This window comes from Choloepus didactylus, chromosome 12 (genome assembly GCF_015220235.1).
Source record: "Choloepus didactylus isolate mChoDid1 chromosome 12, mChoDid1.pri, whole genome shotgun sequence".
NCBI lineage: Eukaryota > Metazoa > Chordata > Mammalia > Pilosa > Megalonychidae > Choloepus > Choloepus didactylus.
This window is the reverse complement of record NC_051318.1, coordinates 1-25,172: the sequence shown is the minus strand read 5'-3', so window position 1 is coordinate 25,172 and position 25,172 is coordinate 1. Positions and strand designations below refer to the sequence as shown.

Genomic DNA, 25,172 nt, shown 5'->3' with positions numbered 1-25,172 from the left:
AATTCAATAATGTTAATATAAATAAATAACAGCATAAAATAATTTCTCTGAAGATTAAAATTTTTCAGTTAAATATATTGCTGGTTGTATACAGTATACACAGTGTGAAAGTCCTCAGGCCTGTCCCCTTCTTTTTTCCCTCTTATCCTTCTGTGTGAGTTTGACATCTTTCTACTCAGCCTCTTCATCTCTCATTTTTTATGCCAGTTAAACTACTTGCTGCTAAAACATAGTGAGTGGTGATGCTATGTACTTTACCGGGTGTTCCAGTTTGCTAATGCTGCCGTTAAGCAAAATACCAGAAATGGATCGGCTTTTATAACTTGTTTACAGAGTTACAGTCTTAAAGCCATAAAGTGTCCAAGATAAGGTGTCAACAATCGGGTACCTTCACTGGAGGATGGCTAGTGGCGTCCGGAAAACCTTTGTTAGCTGTCAAGGCACGTAGCTGGCGTCTGCTCCAGAGTTCTGGTTTCAAAATGGCTTTCTCCCAGGACGTTCCTCTTTGGGCTGCAACTCCTCAAAAATGTCCCTCTTAGTTGCCCTTGGCTTTTGTCCTCTCTTAGCTTCTCCGGATCAAAAGTCTGCTGTCAAAGACCTTCTCCAAAATGTGTCTGTAAGTTGCTGCTCCTCTCTCAGCTCCTGTGTGTTCTTCACAGTGTCCCTCTTGGCTGTAGCAAGCTTGCTTCTTCTCTCTGAGCTTGTATAGGGCTCCAGTGAACTAATCAAGGCCCATGCTGAATGGGCAGGACCATGCCTCCATGGAAATTATCTAATCAGAGTTATCATCTACAGCTCCATGGCGACACTCAAAGAATTACTATCTAATCAACACTAATATGTCTGCCCACACAAGATTGCATCAAAGATAATGGCATTTTGGGGGCCATAAAACATTCAAACCGGCACAGTGGGTGATTTCAATCAGTAGTTGTCAGTGAGGGTGTACCGCAGATTTATCTCAGGAAGTCAAAAGAAAAATATGGATATTTGGATTGCCAGTCAAATGACCCATTTTATCAATTTTTGAATAAATAAAGGGCAACAAGTAAACACAGCTGAATTTGAATAGGCACTGAATTTAGGTGATGGGGTGTAGCTGTTGGGTGTACTGTCTAGGTGTACTGTCCTTTAACCTTCTCTTGGTGTTTGATGATGTCCCATAAGTGACACTTTTAGTTTATGTTTAAGTGAATATTTCAGAAGAGCATCTTTAAAAGCAAGAAGTAAACATAACTCTTAACAGTTTGTTTTTCATTTTGACTTTTAACCTAACTTCTTTAGCTCTATTAGTGAATAAAAGTTAAATAAGAATTAAATGATATGAATTGCCTGTTTAAGAAAGTTTATTACTATTCTATGGCTGAAATTTGTAATGCACTTGACCTTTTTTACTATTTCAGTTTCAGTAACATAATATCAGATATGAAAGTTGCCAAATCGGCTATAGCTAGAATTAATAGAAGACCAGAGCATCAGATTCAATTTGATGAAGGACCAGAAAATTTTGTTGACGAGGAAAAGACTGCTGATCTTAGAAAAAGGTATGCAGGCTTTGTAGTCTCTTTGTTTTGTTTGCTTGGTGTGTTTTTATATTAACTGTAGATTTACTTTATTACTTGTCAGTATTGATTGCTGATAGGTATCTGAGCAGTATGGATGCATTTATATATGTTTTCTTATTCTCCATATACCATTTCCTAGGAAGGGAAAATATTTAGGGCTTAGTAGTCCTACATTTTTCTATTTAATAAATCTAAAGAGGCCCTGCCCCACATCTAACCACTTTGAATAGGAGACTCCAGATTTAGAATAAGTGGAACTGACTGAATTCTGACTGAATGAATGTTTCAAATATAAGTGCCTAGCAATATATATTCATATAATATATCCTTTATATCGCTCAATCTGGTCATCTTTCTTCATACCTTGGAGAAATAACCCAACATCAAAAAAGAAATTGAAAGGAAAACATGTAATACCTTAAAGTGGTAGATTATTTGTGGACATTTGAATTTGGTAATTCATTGTTCTTAAAGATAATAAGCAATGCCTACATAGTTATTTGATAATTGAAAGTTGTTCTGTATTTAAATAAAGTTTATGTTCTTTCTCTCCTTCAAGCCCAGGAAGTGGTCACTGGGGAGGGGGAAGCAGGTATCTGACATGGTCTGACAAAGACTAACTCATTTTTATAGCAGGATGTGCTCACAATTACAGTATTTTCAATGCTTTGTATATTCCCTGGAATGTGTTTTAACCATTATCTCAGGAACTTGATTCAACTCCTTCTAGTGTTAAATTACTGATTCATAGAGGAAGATTGGAAAAGTTGGTCAGCTGTTAGACAGGAAGTTTCAGAAGTTGAAGTGACTTAGGGAGATTATTTTAATTACTAATTTAAAGTAATTATTATCTAAGACATATTATTGAATAAAGTAAAATATATGGCTGGAGTTTTATATAAGATTTCTCAAGAATATTTAAATGAATCAGTCTTTTTTGAAATATTACTCTGTAATACATCAGAATGGTATATCATAGTTTGATTTCTAATGATATTAGCTGCTGTTAAACATAAGAAAGCAACAAGGAATAAGCTAAAAGCATAGGAATGGGGTTTTTTGGATACGACTGTATTAAAAAGCTGACTAAGCAATGTTGAATTACCAAGTTGTTCTCCCCTGCTCATACTTGGCAGGAATTACATGCGGGGTGATTGGCCGAGACAGCACAGGCCAGTATCCATAGCCAAAAATACACCCTGAACTGATTCCTTCTGTTGGAGTCTGAAGATGTGAGATACGGAGCACTGGCCCGGCTCAGAGCCCAGGCACTGCCACTTGCTAGTTCATAGCCTCCCTCAGTCTCTGTTCTCCATCTGTAAAATGCTGATGGCAAAACCTTAAATGGTTTTCTTGAGGAAAAGAAAGGAAACACGTAAACTGCTTAGGAGCAAATGTTAGTTACCTTCCTTTCCTCTTTAGTACATTCCTCTTTTACGGTTCCATACTCTGGAGGGCCGCTAATCCTGTGAGTCATTTCCTCTTTACACTGAGTTCCTTTAATAAATCATCCTGCAGATTTGACCCCTAGTTGAGGGAATGCTGAGTAGAGAGAAGAATACAAGGTGTTACCGATAGTTCTGGAGCATAAATACCTTTGTTTGCAAAGACATGGGTCCTGCAGGAGGAAAGCTTATATGATTTGAGATCACTTTATCTAATTTTAATATGGTATTTACATTTCTTCAGTTGGTTTCATGTAGTAGAAAAAAGTAATTTGGTCCATAAAATAATTCAAAATTACTTTTGAAACTAGTCTTCCAGTTTATAAACTGGTTTTTAATATGCCATAATTTTATTCATATGAGTATGAATTGATGCATAAAGCAGTGATTAAAATATACAAGGTAAAACTACCTGTGAACTCTGACATTAATTTCAATAGTTAATTAAAAGCAGTTTTATAAATAAAGATAATTATTTTTAAATTGCAGAATGCTTTATAAATTAGAATGTTTTGATTTACATGTGCAATCTTTTATAATTTGTAATTCAGCATTGTAGTGTTTTCTGCCCTGAAACTAAGACAAATGTTGACTTTAATAACTTCTAATTTCGCATATTTTGATAGCTTTCCACAATATTAAATTCTGTGATACCTTAATTTGAAATGGAGCAAATAAAAATTGTGGCAAATTAAGCTAATATTTTCAATTAGATATTATAGAAATTAAACAATTTTAACTGGTCTGATGTATTATGAAGCAAACATTTAAGTACCTATGTTCCTATTTTTAGTTGTCCTAAAAATATGGCAAATTAGTTATAATGCCTGATGTGAGTTAGTGGAATTATTTTTAATTTCTACACTGAATATTTCATCTAAAAATGTTTTTCTCATAAAGAATTTATGGTTGATAGTATAAAAAAAATTCATTAAAATATATTTTTTTTCTTTTTTAGTTTTAAGAAAAATATATTCAAGGGGAAGAGACTTAATATTTTTGATATTAAGGCAATTACTGAAGAGATACCTGAAGCAGGTTTGTTAAGAAAAGAATAATGATGTTTTTCAGGTGGAGAAACATTCCATCTTTCAAATACATCCTTAATGTTTTCATTGCAGGAAAGTCAGGTGTTTTAGTAAATCTCTCTGTCCTAATGACTGCAATCAGTGAGTCTTGGTCAGGTTTCCCCTGCAAATGTTACATCCCACGAGACAAAGGGTGGTAAGTACTACTAGCCAGATGAATCCAGAGCCATAGATTAATTACTGATTTGGGTTAGAACATCAATAATCACCATTTTCAACTGTCCTCACTCCCCCACCCCCCATACCCTTATACTAAGGTAAATAAGTTGTGATTCCTGTCAGTAGGCAGCTCACTATCAGTAAGAGAAGATAACATTTATAGAAGTTACTGACTCAAAGTGACGTGATTGTTCAGAAGATGGCAGGAGGAGTATTCTGGGTGTATATTTAGCATTAGTGTGTTTGGGTAGGAAGTCAAATAGTCCCCTCTTATTTGACATTAAATTTGGTTTACTGATAAATAAACTCTCAATACAAATGGTCTCTAGCTTACAAGTGACTTGTGATCTTAAAGATTGTAAATTAGATTTTTGGAACTTGGTAGAAACAATGTTATATAAATAGTTTGGATTCCTAGGCCAGCCTAAAATTGCTCATTTAATCTTTACATCAGTTACTCATATAAACATCTGATTTTCCCACTACTTGATAAACTCCTTGATATTAGTGGTTAGGTCTCATTCATGTTTGTATACCTTATAGTACCTAGCCAAGTGATTTACACATAGAAAGGATTATCTTAAATCTTAACCCCATTTTTCAACAAATTGAGCCTTAAAGTATATATCCATCGAGGAAAGGAGTTCCTTCAATAAATATTTGTTCATTTGAACTGAAGATGAAGCTGAGAAAATAACCCCTTCTTGTATTATAAAAAGTGCATTCTGTTGGGTACAATGAAAAGAAAGCGTAAAATATGTAATCATGGAGAATGGATCACCTCTTTCTTCTGTTTAAAATGGCATCCGTTAAGCTTGCTTCAGAAAGGGAATTTGTCAGGACAGCTGCTATTGTCAACTTAATGAACAACCAGGAGGTACTTGGATTCTTGGATTTTTAATCTGAAATTTTATTCCTAGGACAGAAGTTAGTTGGCAAGGAAGCAGTGCTGTTTTGAATCTATTATGTACCCCAGAAAAGCCATGGTCTTTTAATCCAATCTTGGGGCAGACCTATTGTGGTTGGGACCTTTTGGTTAGTTTATTTCATGGAGATGTGACCTGGCCCGTTCAAGGTAGGTCTTAATTGGTTTACTGTAGTCCCTAAGAGAACTGAGGGGAAGAGAGAGAGAGAGCCAGAGCTGACATAGACACAGATGTTTGGAGATGCAGCCAGAAATCCCCGGGAGATGCTAAGCAAGGACTCACAGAAATAGCCAGAACCTGGAGACAGCCAAGGGAAGCCAAGAGATGAAATCCAGAGTTTGCCCTGGAGAGGTTAAGTGAGGTCCCACAGATTCTTAGAAAGAGAAAGGCACTGGAATCAGAAGCTGAAAGCAGTACAACCTGGGAGAAAAGGACAAGCAGATGCCAACCAAGTGCATCTTCATATTCTTTTATAAAATTCATAGAATTTCAGTGTTTCTGTTCTGGTTTGCTGAAGCTGACAGAAATGCATTATACCAGAAATGGATTGGCTTTTACAATGGGGGTTTATAAGTTCACAAATTTACAGCTCTAAGGCCATAGAAGTGTCCAAACCAAGGCATCAACCAGAGGATACCTTCAATGAAGAAAGATCGATGGTGTCCAGAACACCTCTGTCAGCTGGGAAGGCACTTGGACCAGCAAACCAGAATGGAAACATTGAAATTCTATGAATTTTATAAAAGAATAAAATGATTATATGCTAATAATGAAAATGAACAAAGTTATGTGATTGTTTAACTCCATTAGCTATACATATATGAGTCTAAAGAAGGTCTTATGTTCCCTATTAAATACAAGGATAGAACACTGTGGAAACTTACATTTAGTAATTGTTCACTGGTGTTTACCCAGTACCTGCAACAACACCTGACATATAGTTGGCATTCCTTAATTATTGACTGAATGAATGAATGCATTCCTCTGCTCCATGATTCCTACCTCTCACTCCCCACAGAGCTGCAACCAAGGATATAGTCATAGGCCCTCTTGGTTATCCTAGAGTAATCCAGAGCTGAGAGTCTTACTTAAGCATAATTTAATGGAAAGAGATTTGGTTGGGTGGATCTGGATTCAAATTAAGATTCTGCTACACTGACCTCTCTGAGCCTCCGTTTCTCCACCTGTCAAATGGGCTAGAACATCTCAAGAATTAGATGAGCTAATCTAGGAAAAGTATCAGGTGCAGTACCTGGAAGACAGCAGACGTTCAAAAAGTAGTGCGGCTATTAGCAAGTATACCACTGCTAATACTGGGGAGACAGGCTGGCCAGTGTGCACTGTTTGAATACATTGTTATCTTACTGTTATGATGACTTTGTAAACACGGGCAATTAAATAATTAAACGTAATTGCTGTGATCTTTTCGGCTTCAAATGTTCTAGGTCAGCATTCTTAAAACCACCAATCAGGGTGTGATCCTTTGTGTTCGTACACATAAAAGCTTGTAGAAACAGAAAAAGCAAAGCAGGTGAAATAAGCCTTACATGGGTAGAAGAATAAATGAGCTATTAGTTGGGCTAGTTTAGGGGCTTGGCAGAGTGTGGTAAAGAGGCAAAAGATTGAATCATATGTGACCTATACCTTTGACCCAGAAATTTCATTCCTAAGAATTTATTTTAAAGAAGTATTTGCAAAATTCTAACTATAAGGATGTACAGCATTTAAAAGAGGAAACGTGTAAGTGATCACAGTGTTCAACGATAGGGATTCACTGAGTGTGATACATTTAGGTAATGGAGCATGCAGGCAGCCCTTATCAAGTGAAAAAGGAGGTCACCAAATGATATGATCCTAATTTATTTAGAAAGCAGTACCACACAGAAAAAAAAATTAGATCATAAAAGTTTGGGGAAAATGAAAAAAAATCACAAAGTTTTGGAAAAAAAATAAAGGGTAAAATTTTAGGGAAAAAAGTGGGTTAAAGGATAGATATTTGTGGGACTCATTTACTTTTTTTATATAACTTTAGTGAACTATAATTTATGTGCAACAAACTGCACACATTTAAAGTGTACAATTTGATGTGTTTTGAAAATGTGTACCCATGAAACATCCACCACAGTCAAAGTCCTGAACGTCCCCCTCAGGTGTTTCCTCGTGCCCCTTTGCAATCATAAATTTTAAAAGCAAGTGAGTGGAGAAAGGTGGTGGAAGAGGTGAGGTGGAACGGGCTTTTCCTCCGTGAAAGTAACTAGAAAGGGGCCAGAGGACACCAGGGACTGCGGTTTCAGGGTGGGAGTGGCCATAGAAGGTCCCCCCAGGACATGGAGGGGACACCAACAAAAATGGAGGCGAAACGTCGGCTGGAGGGACCTTGTGAGTGTGTTACCATTGGATGTCCTGGCTAGCAACATCAAAACCGCCAAGAGAGTGAGCAGTGGCTCTCCACTTCCATGCACCTGCCTTGACAGTTTGCTGGAGGGTGATCCCCACAGCCGGACATCAGGGAGCTCCTGTGAGGGAACCCAGTCGGTGGTGTTTGCTGTCCCCTCGTGGAAGTTGGGGATGGTTGCAGCGGTGAGAAATCGGGAGGGGAGAGGCGCCATGCCGGTGATCAGGAGCCCGTCTCACACCCCAGAGACTCACAGGCAGATGGCAGGCAGAGAACCAGCAGGCAGGGCCCACGTTCCACCTGTGGGGTGCCCTTGGTCAGGCTGCTTGCCTTCCTGCTCAGACCTGCATCGTAGCCCCGGGATAGGCATTCCCCGCTGCACATGAAGATCTGGTGCACTGATTGGTGCGCCACCTAGTTTGGACTCTGCCCGCTGCACAGAAGTTCCATGAACACTGACTTGAGAGTGCCACCTGCAGGTAGGTTAGGGAAACTGCACTTCAGTAAACCAAATTATATATAAATGATCAAATAATTCTGCACTTCCCAAAATAACCCTAAAAGGCAAGTAAATACCCCAAAGCCAACAGAAAATTACAAAGCACTTGAAGGATCCGGAAGATACGGACAAGCCAAACCAACAAATTGAAAAGCTGTAAGAGACAAAATTTGGAGCAGTTAATTAAAGAAGTACAAACAAATCTCCAAAACAATTTCAACGAGATGGCTAAAGACAAATGAAATCAAGAAGACTATATGAACATAAAGAATTTGAAAGAAGAATTAAAAAAATAGCAGATCTTATGGAAATAAAAGACCCTGTGGGTCAAATTAAAAATATACTAGAGACGTAATAGATTTGAATAGGCAGAAGAAAGGATGAATGAACTTGAGGGCAGAGGAATTGAATGTGAGCACACAAAAGAACAAATGGGGAAAAAAGTTAAAAAATTTGAAATGGATTTCAGAGAAATGATGGACTACATGAAGTGAACAAATATAATAATCATTGGTGTCCGCTATAATGGTACAGCCACTCTGGAAGACAGTTTGGTGGTTTCTCAGAAAACTAGGTATTGAATTACCCTATTGTCTGCCAATTCTACTTTTCAGTATATACCCAGAGGATACGAAAGCAGTGATCCGAACAGACATTTGTACACCAGTGTTCATAGTGTCATTGTTCACAATTGCCAAGAGATGGAAACAATCCAAGTGTCCTTCAAAAGACGAGTGGATAAACAAAATGTGGTATATACATATGATGGAATACTGTGTAGCAGTAAGAAGGAACAAGGTCCTGAAACATGACGACATGGGTGAACCTTGAAGACAAAATGCTGAGTGAAATAAGCCAGACACAAAAGGAGAAATATTGTATATTACCACTAATGTGAACTCCATGAAAAATGTAAAATAAGTGTCTTATAATGTAGAATATAGGGGACCTAGAGATAGTGAAGGGGCAATGATAGCCTAATGCACAGATATGATAATGAGAGTGAACTTAATGGTATGGGAATGGTCAAGTGTGCCTGTGGTTCGTTAATAGGATTATAAGTATCAATGACTCATTGAAGGCAAACGTGTTTATAAATGGTTGTTTAAAAGCATGTAACACACAGAGTAGCACCACAAACCTAAATAAGGGTTAGCATGATATACTTGTAAGATATGACACTTGTTGTACAGAGGGTTAACAACAAAGTGGTATATGGAAAACCTATCCATGACATATTAAAGACTTTAATAGCAATATGTTGCCACCACTACACTTATACTAGGGATGAATATTTAGCAGCTGATAAAAGCTCTGGGATGTATTGTATTACGATAATTGTTTAAAGTTGCAAGGGATGAGGATTGTAAAACTAATTGAAGATAATGTAAGAAACTGACCATTTAGCTTGGGATAGAATATCCCTATGAACTCTCTGAACAATGTAAAATCAATGTCTTATAATGTAGAATATTGGGGACCTAGTGATAGATAGTACCTAGTTGGCAAATGATAATCTAATATGTTCAGATATGTAAATGATGCTGAACTCGAAGGTATGGTAATGGATAGGGGTAGCAGTTGTTAATGGGATTGTAAGTATCAGAGCTGTATTGAAGGCAAATAAGATTGAAAGGGGTTTAAAGGCATGTTTCCACAGGTGAGCACCACAAATATAGATATATGCTTGCATGGTATACTTCTAAGTTATGACACCAGAACAGAGAGAGTTGACAACAGAAGGGTATGTGGGAAAAATCTATATATTGCATACTAGGGACTATAATAGGTATAGCATACTAGTATTACACAAATACTAGGTGTTGTAGTTTGCTAATGCTGCTGGAATGCAAAACACCAGAAATGGATTGGCTTTTATAAAAGGGGGTTTATTTGGTTACACAGTTACAGTCTTAAAGCCATAAAGTGTCCACCAACAAAGGGTACCTTCACTGGAGAAAGGCCATTGGCATCCAGAAGATCTCTGTTAGCTGGGAAGGCACGTGGCTGGTGTCTGCTTGCTCCTAGATTGCGTTTCAAAATGGCATTCTCTAAAATGTCTCTCGGCTTGTCTGCTCCTCTCTCTAAGCATTTGTGCTTCCTTGCTGCTTTCTCCCAGAGTATTTCTGTCTGAGCATCTGGTGGTTCTCTCTGGGGCAAACTCAGGGCTTCATCTCTTAGCTTAACATCTCCAGACATCCTTCTGTCTGCATCGCCAAGCATCTCCGATCATCTCTAAGCATCTCTCTTTGCTCCAGCTCCAGATTTCTCTTAAGTAGTCCCATGAATCAAGACCCATCCTGAATGGGCGGGGTCCACCTCCATGGAAATAACTTAATCAGAGGTTCCACCGCAATCAACAGATTAATCAGTCTGCCCCCACAAGATTGCATTAAAGAATATGGCTTTTTTGGAGAACATAATATATCCAAACAGGTACACTAGTCCTGTTCTTCACAGACTCTCAAAGTAAAGATAATAAACAGGCTGTAGATTAAAGATAAAAATCATGCTGTATAAAATTATCCACCCTTAGAAAAATCCTTAAATAAAATTCAAATTCCTTTTTTCCTTTCCAGTGGCTGGGGCAGTGATGCTTCAAGGCTGAATACCTGTTATTGTAATAAAACAAAAGTTAAGGCTTAGCAATCGTAGTAACATGTATTACTTGTCATTTTTAGCCCTCAATGAGTGATCTTTCATTATTTGGGTACTGTTTAGTTATATGAGTGTTAAGGTCTGAAAATGTAGTATCAATTAAGACTTGATTGTCACATTTTGAGAAAGAAATATATTTACATTGACTTGTACTTATTTGAAATGTTTTATTATGCAGAAACATCACCTTCGCTTTGGGATGTGGAATTTGCTAAGCAGTTAGCCTCAGTGAATCAACAGCCCTTTCAGAACGGTTTTGAAGAAATGATCCAATGGACAAAAGAGGGGAAACTCTGGGAATTCCCAGTTAACAATGAAGCAGGTAGGTTTTAACCTCAGAGGTTTTGTAAAATTAATTGATTGACTTTATTTCTGGTAGATGTTCAGTTTTGTAGTCTAGATTTTTACGTGAATTTCAAAAGGTTGTGTAAACATGGTGTCATAAACATGCTGCCAGTGTTTTATAAAAGACTGTTGAAATTTTATTTAGTTCTAGATGTCTGGTAAGGAAAATGAAGAAATAAAATTTTACAGCACAAATGCATCGGGAATCTTACAATATTAAAGTGTTGACAACCACAAATGATGACAGTTTGCACAGATTACCTGGTGAATCTTTGAATACACTAATTACTGAGTTATGTGAATGAATAGACGTCAATTTTGCTGAAACTTAAAACTCTTAAAGTCTTATGTTGTTTTTTATTCATAAAACATTGCATTAAGTTGTAAGGTACTTATATAAGCCACTCAAAGCAAAACTATTAGGAGATTGGAATTCTTTAGAAATCCTTGGCTGTATAATCTAGATGCTTTGAATGGTAATAGACTATTATGCCCTTTCCTGAGGATTTTCCTGGAGATCTTACCTCTTCCTCGAGTAAAAGGAAAAAGGTAATGGGATGCTATGCTATTTATTTTTCTGTGGCACCCATGTTGTCATCAAGTAAGGATTTCCATTGGATTTTATAGGTGCATTTTCAGTTAGGAGAGATCCATTTGCTTTTATGGTAAGATGCAAACACCAAAATAAGTCTTAGGAAGACATAATCCATATTTTAACCTTTGCAGTATTCTGTCACTATAATACTTTAATTTTTGATAACCTCTTGTTTATTTGGGTTAATGAGTGGATTGGAAGTTTAAATATCAGAAACACTTACTTGTATCTCCTTAAAGTATTACCTGCTATAAGAAAGACTTCAGAGACTTACATACTCTTTAGCAAATTCTTAATGTTATGTATATTCAGATGATAATAGCCAGTGATATAATATGATGTGTTTTAAGTATTACATAACATGTCTGTTTCTTAAAGTATTTCAGTTTCTTTATTCCAAAAGGTATGAGGGTATGGGAAAAAGACCAAAGGCTTTTTAGTTGTGCAAACCTGAGTACAGATTGCAGTTCTGTCAGTTATTAGCCATTTGCCTTTGAAAGAATTATTTAACCTTCTTGGCTCAGTTTTCTTATCTGTAAAACTAAAACTACTTCTTGGGGAGAATATTTGAATTAAGAAGTTACTGAGTTGCTCAGCACAATTTATATGAAGAAATGTTAGAATTCTAAAAAGAGCAGAAAACCAGCAAAATACAGTGTGTGATTTTTTCCCTTTGCTAATGCTGCTGTTATGCAAAATGTCAGAAATGGATTGGCTTTTATAAAGGGGATTTATTAGGTTACGAGTTTACAGTTCCAAGGCCATAAAAGTATCTAAACTAAGGCTTCAACAAGAGCCTTCATGGAAGAAAGGCCGATGGCATCCAGAACACCTCTGTCAGTGAGGAAGGCATGTGGCTGGCATCTGCTGGTCCTTTGCTCCCTGGTTGTGTTTCAAAATGGCTTTCTCCAAAATGTCTCTGGCTTCTGTCTGCTCCTCTCACTAAGCATCTGTGCATCCTAGCTTTTTCTTCCAGAGCGTTTTTCTGTAAACATCTGGGGATCCTCTCTTAGCTACTCCAGGGCAGACTCTGGGCTTAGCATCTCCAAACATCTTTCTGTCTGCATCTCCAAGGGTCTCCAAGTGTCTGTGTCAACCTTGAATTCTCTTAAGCAATCCATTGAATCAATCAAGGTGTTGGTAGGATCCACACCTACATGGAAATAATCTAATCAAGGGTATCACCCACAGTTGGGTAAATCACATCTCCATGGAAACAGTCACTCAAGAGGTTGCACCCTAATGAAGACTAAAAGGTCTGGCCCTACAAGATTGCATTTGCATTAAATAACAGGGCTTTTCGGGGTGGGGGGGGGTGAGAACAACATAATATATCCAAACCAGCACAGTATTCTTTGACTTATTTTTCTGTTAGGTTGTTTGTTCTATCCGTGTCAATGTTTTGTAGAGTTTAAGCCATCAATTGTTATATATATATTGGAAATATTTTCTCCCACTCTCTTTTCTTTCTTTTTAAATTAATGTGATTTCTAAAATCATAGTAATCAAATAGTACCATAGGCTTATAGTATAAACCAGTTCTTTCCCCACCCATCAGGTCTGCTCTCAGAGCCAATCTCTTTCAACCTTTTGCTCTGTTTTGTTTTGTTTTTTTATTTTATTTTTTATTTTTTTTAGAATTCAGATTTTATTCTATTACAATGGGAAACTATTTTTTTATTGTGAATTTTAACATGTATACATAACTTTCAAAGTACAATTTAACAAGTAGTTAGCAAATTTCAAATAATATGGGTCACTCTTCCACAACTTCAGCTATTTCCATTATTGTAAAATATAACATGTATACAAAAAGTTGTTAACTTTCAGTGTACAGTTTAACAAGCAGTTATATAGTTAAGTACAAAAATTGTTATGGGTTATGGTTCCACAATTTCAGTTCTTTCCTTATTATGCAATATAGGGTATATACAGAAAGGTGAAGACTTCCAAAGCAAAATTCAATGGGTATATACAGAAAGGTGAAGACTTTCAAAGCAAAATTTAATGAATAGCTATAGAGCAAATTTCAAAGGATGTTTATAGGTTACGATTCCACCATGTTATTTTCCTCCTTCCAGCCATTCCAACACCCCAGCATCTACATATGTATAAGTTTCAGTATTCATAGATCTTTGTTACATCTTATCTTGTTTGTTGCTACCGCTTCCTCCCACTTAATCTCTTTCTCCATCTAAAGGGGTGTCTAGGCAGTGAGCACACTAACTTGTTCATATTGAAAAGGGGGTGTGGACACCATGGGGAGGGGACTGCATCTGGTTGTTGTTCTTAAAGAGGCTGTTGCCTCTGGGTTTTAGGAACTGTCTGGCATAGGAACACTCTGGTGGGTTTAAGTTTCTGAGAGAGAAACTGAGCGAGTATTTACAGAATCTCAGGTAGGGACCTAGGTATTTGGGGACTACTATTTGTAAGGGCATGGCATACTGTGGCCATTTGGAATGTCTCGCTGGAGCTTGCATAAGAGAAACCTCCAGGATAGCCTCTCGACTCTATTTGGGATCTGTCAGCCACTGTGACCTCCGCTTGTTACCTTTCCTTTTTTCCCACTTTTGGTCAAGTAGGCATTTTCAGTCCCTCACTGCCAGGGCCTGGCTCCTTCCTGGACGTCATGTCCTGTGTTCCCAGGGAGAGTCATTCCCCGGGGGGTCATGTCCCTCGTGGTGGTGGTGGTGGCTGCATGAATTTATTTGCCGAGTTGGGCTTAGAGAGAGAAAGGCCACATCTGGGCAACAGAAGAGGTTCCCTGTAGGTGCCTCTTAGGCATAATTATAGGAGGCCTCAGCCTCCCGTTTACAACCCTAAGTTTCACAAGAACAAGCCTCAAGTTGAGGGCTTGATTTGTTAAATAGTATTTTCCTAATTTCACTTAATATATATGCTATTCCAAGCTAAATGGTCAGTTTGTTACATTATCTACACTTAGTTTTACAATCCTCATCCTTCTCAACTTTAAATCATTACCATAACATAATACATCCCAGAGCTCTTATCAGCTGCTGATTATTCATCCCTAGTATGAGTGTAGTGGTGGTAAGATACTCCTGTTAAACATAGTCTTTAATATGTAATGGGTCGTTTTTCCATGTACCACTTTGTTGTTAACCCTCTGTACAACAACAGTGTCATATCTTATAAATATATCATGCTAACCCTTATTTAGGTTTGTGGTGCTATTCTGTGGGTTACATGCCTTTAAGCAACCATTTGCAAACATGTTTGTTTTCATTGAGTCATTGATACTTATAATCCCATTAATGAACCATAGTCACACCTGACCATTCCTGTACCATTAAGTTCACCCTCATTATCATATCTGTACATATAAGGTTATCATTCCCCCTTCACTAGCTTCTGTCTATCTCTAGGTCCCCTATATTCTACATTATAAGACACTTATTTTACATTTTTCATGGAGTTCACATTAGTAGTAACATACAATATCTCTCCTTTTGTGTCTGGCTTATTTCACTCAGCATTATGTCTTCAAGGTTCATCTATGTTATATGTTTCAGGACCTTGTTGCTTCTTACTGGTGCATAGTATTCCATCGTATGTGTGTACCACGATGTGGTACACACATACACGTATGTGTATGCGTATTGTTTATCCACTCGTCTTTTGAAGGACTCTTGGCAAATGTGAACAATGCCACTATGAACATTGGTGTACAAATGTCTATTCATGTCATTGCTTTCAGATCTGGATATATACCAAGAGGTGAGGTAGCTGGATCATAGGGTAACTTGATATCTAGTTTACAGAGGAACTACCAGATTGTCTTCCAGAGTGGCTATACCATTATATACTCCCACCAGCAATGAATAAGAATTCCTATTTTGCCACATCCTCTCCAGCATTTGTAGTTTCCTGTTTGTTTGATGGCAGCCATTTTTATTGGTGTGAGATGATATCTCATTGTGGTCTTGATTTGCATCTCCCTAATAGCTAGTGAAGATGAACATTTTTTTCATGTGGTTTTTAGCCATTTGTATTTCCTCTTCAGAGAAATGTCTTTTCAGATCTTTTGCCCATTTTATAATTGCGCTGTTTGTACTACTGTCATTGAGTTGCAGGATTTCTTTATATATGCAAGATATGAGTCTCTTATCAGATACATGGTTTCCAAATATTTTCTTTCTAGGCTGTTTTCTCTTTGTTGTACAGAGTGAGTAAATTCTGTTCATCTCTCGTCAAGTTCATTCCTATAATAACCTCTATTTCCTTGCTGAGGTTGCTTTTTCATTTGTCTCAAATTACAAGTAATTTGTAATTGCTTGTGGAAGTGATTTTATGATGGCCACCCCAAAATCTTTGTCAGATAATTCCAACATCTGGCTCATCTCAGTGCTGGTGTCTGTCGATGGTCTTTTCTCATTTATACTATGATTTTCCTTGTTCCTGTCATGATCAGTGATTGGCATTTGCTGGTCCTTTGCTCCCGGGTTCTGGTTTCAAAATGGCTTTCTCCAAAATGTCTCTGGGCTTCTGTCTCTCTTAGCTTCTCTCTCTCAGCTCCTGTGTGTCCTTGCTTGTTTTCCCAGGGTGTTTCTCTCTAAGTGTCTGGGGATCCTCTCTTAGCTTCTCTGGGGCAAACTCTGGGCTTCATCTCTTAGCATCTCCAAATGGCTTTCTGTATCTTCAAACATCTGGGTCCGCATCAGCTCTTAGCTTCTCCCAGGGGCAAACTCTGGGTTATTTATCTTAGCTTCTGTCCAAAATGTTTCTCTTAGCTTCTCAGCTCCTTCTCTCCCTGAGCTCTTAAAGGATTCCAGTGATCTAAATAAGACCCATCTGGAATGGACAGGTTCACACCTCCATGGGAATGATCCAATCAGAAGGTCCCACCCTGACTAAAAGACTAATAAGTCTGTCCCCACAAGATTGCATTAAAGAATATGGCTTTTGTTGGGGGCATAGTAGATTCAAACCAGAACAGATAGTTTAATTGGCAATGGTTTGTTTGTTTTTTTTCCTTTCTTCACAGAACATAAGTAATGGCAAGTCTTACAATTGATAGTTTGTACATTGTATGAAATAGTTTCTGAAATTTTTTCTCTGAGCATACACATCTTTATTTCTTTCAAGAAAACAAATGCATATTTTAGAAAAACATGTTCATTGTAGAAAAGTTGGTAATTGCAGGGAAAAAACCTGACTATACCATAACAAAGTTTCTTTACATTTCAATGTATTTCCTTCTAATCTTTTAAAACATTCATTAGCAGTCATTGCAGCTACCCTTTGAACATTAACAGTATACCATGCAGTGTAAAACACCATTATATGCATTATATGTATTCAGTCTTCACAAAAGCTCCATGAAGAAGGTGTCCTTTGATCCTCTTTTTATGCTGGAGAAAGCCAATTCTCAGAGTTTATTAAATTGCCCAAAGTCACATAGTTGTTAAACTGGGAGGCAAACTGAGGTCTTGTTCCAAAGTTCATGCCTTTAACCATAGTATTTTTACCTCATTAATGCTAATTTTATGGTGTAGATTTGACATTCAAAATGATAATGTAAAATATTGTTTCTCACTTCCTAGGTTTCAATGATGATGGTTCTGAATTTCATGAACACATATTTCTGGATAAATATCTGGAGGATTTTCCAAAACAAGGACCAATTCGCCACTTCATGGAGCTGGTGACCTGTGGTCTTTCCAAAAATCCGTATCTGAATGTTAAACAGAAGGTTGAGCACATAGAGTGGTTTAGAAATTATTTCAAAGAAAAGAGGGACATTCTAAAAGAAAATGACATACAATTCAATTGAAGGCCACGTAAATTTTTATTTCATGCTATTGAATATGGATACTATCACTAAAGAAAAAAATTTTACTAGAATTTTTCCTGTGTTTGTGGTAATTATTGCATCCAGTTTGAGTGGCATAAACATTAAAATTTTAAAAAATATATGCAGGCAAGAAAAATATTCTCTTGCATAGAGAAAAATCATCACAAAAAGAATACCTGAGAATTAGTCATAAGTTTAAGACAATTATATCTAATTTTTTTTTATTCAATGACTATACTTCTTTGGAGTATAATTATGAGCCATATGCTATGTTATAACATTTGAGATGATTTGTATGCACAGAATATATATGCATTTATATATACACACCTATATATACCTGAAAATATACGTATTTACATTTTATATTGCACCCTAAGTTAATCACCCTTGCCTAAGTCTAGGTCACTGTAGAGAAGTAACCTTGTAGAAACAAAGGGCTTTTTCTAATCCCCTCTAGTACTTTAGGTCTTCTTTATGCCAAAGTCAGAACTTTGATTTTCCTTTCCAAGAGGCACAGCTAAAGAAAGAATACAGAAGAGTTGAAAGTCAAAGGGAAAAAATATATCTGGCCAATGTTAATCAAAAGAAAGCTGGTGTAGTTGTGTTGATAGAAAAATAGTCTGAAAGGCATTAGTAGGGATAAGTTCTACTTATCAGGAATGTTTAACAATTCGAAATTGGTATGCACCTAATAACATGCACTCAAAATGTACAAGGCAAAATATAAAGAAATAGACAAATCTACCATTATTGGTGAGCTTTTTAACGTATCTCAGTAATAGGTGATTCAGACAAAATAAATCAGGATATATATGTAATTAACAATTTTGACCTAATGGATATTTTTAGAATATTCTACCTAACAGCTGCAAATACACTCTTTTCATTTTTTTATAAATTTTATAAAATAAAAAATGTTTTATAAAAGACATAAAAGTTAAACACAAGCTTACCCATAAAGCATGTCTGAAAAATTCAATGAAACAGATCATGTTCTTTGAACACACAGCAGTTACGTTAGAACCCAGTGACTAGAAAGACCTCATATGTTCAGACATTACTTCCAACTTACACATGGGGTCAAAACTGAACACTGTGCATCAAAACTTGAGGAATGCAGCTGAAGTAGTACTTAGAGGAAAATAACATGTTAAAAAAGAAAGGCTGGAGCTTATTGAACTTTCAACACTTGGGAAGCCAGCGCAGCCTCTGGGGTCTCTCCGAGCCCGCAGCACGGGTTCTGCCGCCCCTGGTAGCCTCACGGCGGACCTTTCCCAAGGGAGCCCCCAGGCGCCCGCCCACACGGGTTGTCCCCTGGCCATGTGTAGGACAGGGACCCGTGGCCACATCCAGTGTCCCCATCTCGAGTTAGGGTGAAGGAGAGGTGGTGTGTTCATTTTCTGGGTATTGCTGACAGGGCGACACAGGAATGAGACACGGACACAAAGCCAAGAATTAAGGGAGCAGGGGGCCCACTCGCATCTCGTGCTAAGTGGATGACAATGCAGCCTTGCTCCAGCTCTTTATTTCAGAAGATCAGGTGTATATGCTAAAGGTTCTTAGGTGTATATCAGAAGGGATAATTTACATTAGGTGAATACAATATAGGTTTAAGACAATGGTAGTCACAAGACACACATCTTTACAGGGCGGGCCTGCATGGCATTCTGTGCAGGCCTGCGGCTCAGCATTCCAAGCCACCACCCCAGATATGCCTCAGGCAACATGGAAGACTCAGTTTCCCACATATCCCCCTTTTTATTTTAGCCACTGGTTAGATCTCTGCCACTGGGGCTCCGATCTGAGCCGGGAAACAAAGTAGCCACGGGGGGCAGGAGACCTCCCTTAAAAAGGGGTGAGGGTTCAGACCCTCACAAAGCTGGGGGGGTGAGGTTCTGTGCCCCACCTCTGTTGGCCCCCAAGTTTTCTCCTGATGGCGCCTCTGCGACTGTGCCTATCTTAGGTTGTTCCTTCCCTGAGGAATCTTACCCGTCTCTGGCTAACCAGCCATCCTCCAGGGCCATACAGGGTGATGTAAGGGAGGGGCAATGCCCCCCAAGAGGGTTAGTTTTGTCTCCTTGACAGCCTATGCTCCATGGCCTCCATGCCCAACAATGGTTTGGACCCAGGCAGCCAAAATAAGGAGGAGGGAAAACTGAACGAACTGTTGCCTTGTTGCTGCAATGGGGGGTTAGGAATATAAGCCCAATAGGTATAATTTTCAGAATGAGCACATGCCGGAGATATAATTTCTTTATCTGCCCCCAAGTTGGATGTCGGGCTTCCCTAGTTCGGGGTGTTGGCCCGATCACTGTTGTCTTCAGTGTCAGACCCTGGCACTGCATCACTGGTGGCTCGACGTCCCATAGGAATTTTCTTTTCTTTGCTGGGTTCATGGTACGGCTTCAGTCATTGGGCCGGTATCCAAAGTGGTGCTCGTCCATCACCTGGGGAAACACAAGCATAACCTCTTCCCCACGTTAATAAAGTACCCATTGTCCATTCATTAGTTAGCATGTCCTTCCACCATATAGGAGGTGCTTTATGGAAATAATGTTTCAGTGTTGTTTTTTCAGCTGGAAAATGTCGTTCTGCGGCAGTGCCACCCAGTTTTTCATAAAAATTTAGAAAATTTAAAGTAAATAAAGCTTTTGATAATCGTTCATGGGGAGTTCCATCATCTCCCCCTTTTTGTTTTGTTAACATAATTTTTAAAGTATGATGGGCACACTCAACCATAGCTTGTCCTTGGGGATTATAAGGAATACCAGTGGTATGACGAATGCCCCAAGAAGTAGTAAAAGTAGCAAATTTTGCAGATGTATAGGCTGGGCCATTATCGGTTTTTAAAACACGGGGCAAGCCCATAGAGGCAAAACAGGCAAAAAGGTGAGTACGAACATGTCGAAATGTTTCACCGGTTTGTGCTGTGGCCCAAAGAAAGCCAGAGTACGTGTCAATGCTGACATGAACAGTGGCTAAGCAGCCAAAGGAAGGGATATGAGTAACATCCATTTGCCATAAATCATTAGGGGCTAGACCACTAGGGTTAACACCAGGGTCCTGCAAAGGTGGAGCACTAAGCAGTTGACAATTAGGACAAGAAGAAACAATATCTTTAGCTTGTGTTCTAGTAAGGGAAAATTGAGTCATGAGTCCTTGCACATTAAGATGAGTAAGCGAGTGAAAATGAGAAGCTTCTGAAATAACAGGCAGTAATAATTTATCCGCAGCAGCATTGCCAGCTGCTAAAGGGCCTGGGAGGTTGGTATGGGAACGAATATGGGTAATATAAAAAGGAGATACATGAGCACGAATAGCTGATTGTAGCTCAAGAAAAAGGTTAAATAAACAAGGAGGCAACTGTTGCTTAATGGATGCTGCTTCAATTTTACTAACTACATGAACAACATAGGCAGAATCAGATAAAATATTAACAGCCTCAGAAAAATCTGTTAAGACGGCTATTACAGCAGCCAGTTCAGCTTGCTGGGCAGAGAAATGAGGAAGATCTGAAACTTTGGACTTAGGGCCAGTATAGGGAGCTCGACCTTTAGATGACCCATCAGTAAAAGCAATGGGAGCATTGATTAAAGGCTCACAAGAAGTATACTTAGGCAGTATCCATTGTGTACGTCGAATGAACTGGAAAAGATCATTTTTTGGATAATGATTATCCACCTGGCCAACACAGTCAGCTAGAGCAATTTGCCGGGCTAGAAGTTGTTGCAAAATAACAGAGTTCTTTAGCAGTTATAGGGAGCACAATTAAACGAAGGTCAAAACCATTGAGTTGTTTTGCCTTTTTTCTGGCTTGAGCAACTAAAGTAGCTAAGAGATCTAGATAAGGGGAAATGGATTTTACAGAAGAATTGGGCAAGAAGATCCATTCTACAAGCTTATCATTTTGCAAAAGCAAGCCTGTGGGGGATTTGGGAGTGGAAAAGATAAGTAGAGATAAAGGTTGTGTAGGATCAACACGGGATATCTGAGCTTGGTGAACTTTAGCTTCCACTAATTGTAATTCCTTCTCTGCAGCTGAAGTTAAAGATCTAGGGCTGTTTAATTTAGAATCTCCACAAAGGAGAGAAAATAGGTTGGAAAGTTTATAGTTAGCTATACCTACTTTGGGGCGAAGCCAATTAATATCCCCTAGTAGTTTTTGTAAATCATTTAAGGTGGTAACAGCATCTCTGCGGAGTTGTACTTTTTGGGGTTGAATTGTAAGTCTATTGATACTAGAACCCAAATACTGTACAGGTAAAGTACGTTGCACTTTGTCAGTAGCAATGTGCAATCCTACATCCTGTAAAGCTTTTTGAACAGCATAGAACAAAGCTTCTACTTCAGTCTCCTGAGGTGCAGAGCACAAAATATCATCCATATAATGGATTATATAAGCTTTAGGAAAATTTAAATAGACAGGCTGTAAAGTACAGTCGACATAATATTGACATATTGTAGGACTATTTAGCATACCTTGTGGTAAAACCTTCCACTGATATCATTTAGAAGGGGTTTTATTGTTAAGGGACAAAATAGTAAAAGCAAATTTTTCCTTGTCTTGATCAGCTAAAGGGATGGAAAAGAAACGATCTTTAATATCAATGACCACTAAAGCTCAGTTTTCAGGAATCATGCTAGGATTGGGGAGCCCAGGTTGTAAAGGTCCCATGGGCTGAATGACAGCATTAACACCTCTTAGGTCAGTTAACATTCTCCATTTTCCTGATTTTTTCTTTATTGGGAACACAGGAGAATTCCAAGGACTAAAAGACTCTTCGATATGCTGCAAGGACAATTGTTCTTGAACCAATTCATGTAAAGCCTCTAATTTTTCTTTTGTAAATGGCCACTGCTCTACCCATACTGGTTTTGTTGTAGTCGATACTAATGGGACAGGTTGGGGAGGCGAATGAACAGTGGCTGCCACTAAAAAAGGTTTATATCCTAAACCAAATTGATCACATTTTGGTGAGACTTGTGTGGGTGAAGGGGTACCTTGCAAACGTACGCCAAGCCCACAGCTAGGGGCACACCCCATATTTGCCATCATTTTGTGGCTTTGAACACTGTACACTCCACTAGGAGGAGGGATATGTACAGTAGCACCCCATTGTTCAAGTGGGTCTCTGCCCCAAAGATTAAGAGGCAGAGCAGCCACATAAGGTTGTAAAGTGGCCTTCTGTCCCTCAGGGCCAAGGCAAGGCAAAATACGAACACTTTGCATAAGTCCCTGAGGGGAGCCTAGGCCTACAACCGTAATTCATGCCTCTTGCAAAGGCCAATGTCGGGGCCAATGTTGTTGACTAATAATAGAGACATCTGCGCCCGTATCTATAAGCCCAGTAAAGCTATGCCCATGAATTGTAAGAGTACACATAGAGCGCGGCTCCTGCAGAGCCTCTGTGAGAAAAATTCCTGCCTTTCCTGTGCTACCAAAACTTCCATTTTCCCAATGTTTAGAGGAGGAACCAACAGGTACATAAAGTAATAATAAGAGTTGAGCAATTTTTTCACCTTTATGGGCAGTCCATGGAATAGAAGAAGACATAACCACCTGAATTTCCCCAGTATAGTTACAGTCAATGACTCCAGTGTGTACACGAACACCCTTAAGATTGAGAGAACTGTGTCCAAGCAAAAGACCCACCGTCCCTTTAGGTAAGGGGCCATAATAGCCAGTGGGGACCTTAACAGGATTATTGGGGAGAAGACATACCTCAGCATTGGCAGCGAGGTCTACTGCTGCGCTCCCTTTCTGTGAGGGGCTGGGAGCCCGCCCCGATTGCCGTTTCCCGAAAGGGAGGTGCCATCCTTATGAAAGGCAGATCGGCACTGGTTAGCCCAGTGTCGACCTTTTTGGCATTTTGGGCACATATCAGGCTGCTTTTGTGGAGATTTATTTTTTTTTTTTTCTTTTTTTTTTTTTTTAATCATCATTTTATTGAGATATATTCACATACCATGCAGTCATACAAAACAAATTGTACTTTCGATTGTTTACAGTACCATTACATAGTTGTACATTCATCACCTAAATCAATCCCTGACACCTTCATTAGCACACACACAAAAATAACAAGAATAATAATTAGAGTGAAAAAGAGCAATTGAAGTAAAAAAGAACACTGGGTACCTTTGTCTGTTTGTTTGCTTCCCCTACTTTTCTACACATCCATCCATAAACTAGACAAAGTGGAGTTTGGTCCTTATGGCATTCCCAATCCCACTGTCACCCCTCATAAGCTACATTTTTATACAACTGTCTTCGAGATTCATGGGTTCTGGGTTGTAGTTTAATAGTTTCAGGTATCCACCACCAGCTACCCCAATTCTTTAGAACCTAAAAAAGGTTGTCTAAAGTGTGCGTAAGAGTGCCCACCAGAGTGATCTCTCGGCTCGTTTTGGAATCTCTCTGCCACTGAAGCTTATTTCATTTCCTTTCACATCCCCCTTTTGGTCAAGAAGATGTTCTCCATCGCACGATGCCGGGTCTACATTCCTGTGGAGATTTATTTTTAAAGTGACCACATTCTTTTCTGGTATGACCCACTTTTCCACAGGAAAAGCATTTTCCTGGGAAACGAGAGCCAACTCTCAAGTTAGCCATGGCTTGAGCCATTATTTCTGCTTTATAACCTTCAGTCCCAATATCTTGGCATAAATGAATATAGCCAGTAAGATCAGCTTTACCTTTAAATGGGGCAATGGCTCATTGACAATCTTTATTAGCATTTTCATATGCTAGCAGCTGCAAAATAGTATCGGCAGCCTCTGAACTAGTAACCTGCCGGTGTATTGCCTCTTGGAGCCGGGCAATGAAATCTGGATACGATTCTTTTGGCCCTTGTAAAACCTTTTGAAAGGATTGTGCAGCTTTACCCTTAGATTCAATTTTGTTCCAAGCTTGCAAACAACGGCGAATCTGCTCAATTGCCTGATCATTATAAACAGACTGATTTTCAACAGTGGAATAAGCTCCTTGGCCCAGTAATTGATCTAAATTTATATTTACTTTCTGTTGCCGATTATGTGCAGCCTGTCGTTCTGCATGCTCAGTCCACCAAGTCCTAAATTGTAGATATTCTCCTGGGCTAAGGACTGTACGGGCTAATGTGGTCCAATCTATGGGAATTAGACGAGAACCTTCAGCTAAATTTTGCAATATGCCAACTGAAAAAGGGGAATGAATCCCATACGTTTGTACAGCTTTTTTCAATTCTTTAAGAACTGCAAATGGGACATGCTCATGGAAGTAAGTATAAACTCCATCAGGATAATTAGCGTCTTGTCCAGGAGGCACTTCCTCACGAACCATAACAGGGAAGGCAACAGGACAACATATGGCCTCTAAATCTCCTTGCCGCCTGGCTTCTGCCAGACCCTGCTGTGTGCCAGAGAGGCGCGCAGGTTTAACTGCCGGGGTACAGCTATGTGCAGGAAGGGGCGGCGGAGGAGGCGGGGGCCATTCCTCCCAGCAAGGCACAGAAGGAGGTTTGGGGCATTGACAAGAATAAAAAACTTGAGATTTTACTGGATCTTTTTTACCCTTATCATCATCAGAAAGAGGATTGGGACCAGTATTGTCATCAGACTCATATTCTTCCTCATCATCATCAGTTTTTAAAGTTTGAAGAACAGACTTAATTAAAGACCATGTAGACCAAATAGTAACA

General features: G+C 38.7%; 1 protein-coding gene across 1 annotated transcript in view; it reads left to right on the top strand.

Annotated features, from left to right (window-relative positions):
• The window catches only part of LOC119507442 (28S ribosomal protein S31, mitochondrial-like), a 29,084-nt gene extending 11,544 nt beyond the window's left edge, over positions 1-17,540 (top strand). The window contains exons 7-10 of the mRNA XM_037800604.1: positions 1,404-1,544; positions 3,969-4,048; positions 10,914-11,057; positions 17,240-17,540. Of these exons, the coding sequence (XP_037656532.1) occupies positions 1,404-1,544; positions 3,969-4,048; positions 10,914-11,057; positions 17,240-17,469 (595 nt within the window). The 3' untranslated portion in view covers positions 17,470-17,540. The remainder of the gene's footprint in view (positions 1-1,403; positions 1,545-3,968; positions 4,049-10,913; positions 11,058-17,239) is intronic.
• Positions 17,541-25,172: the final 7,632 nt, after the last annotated feature.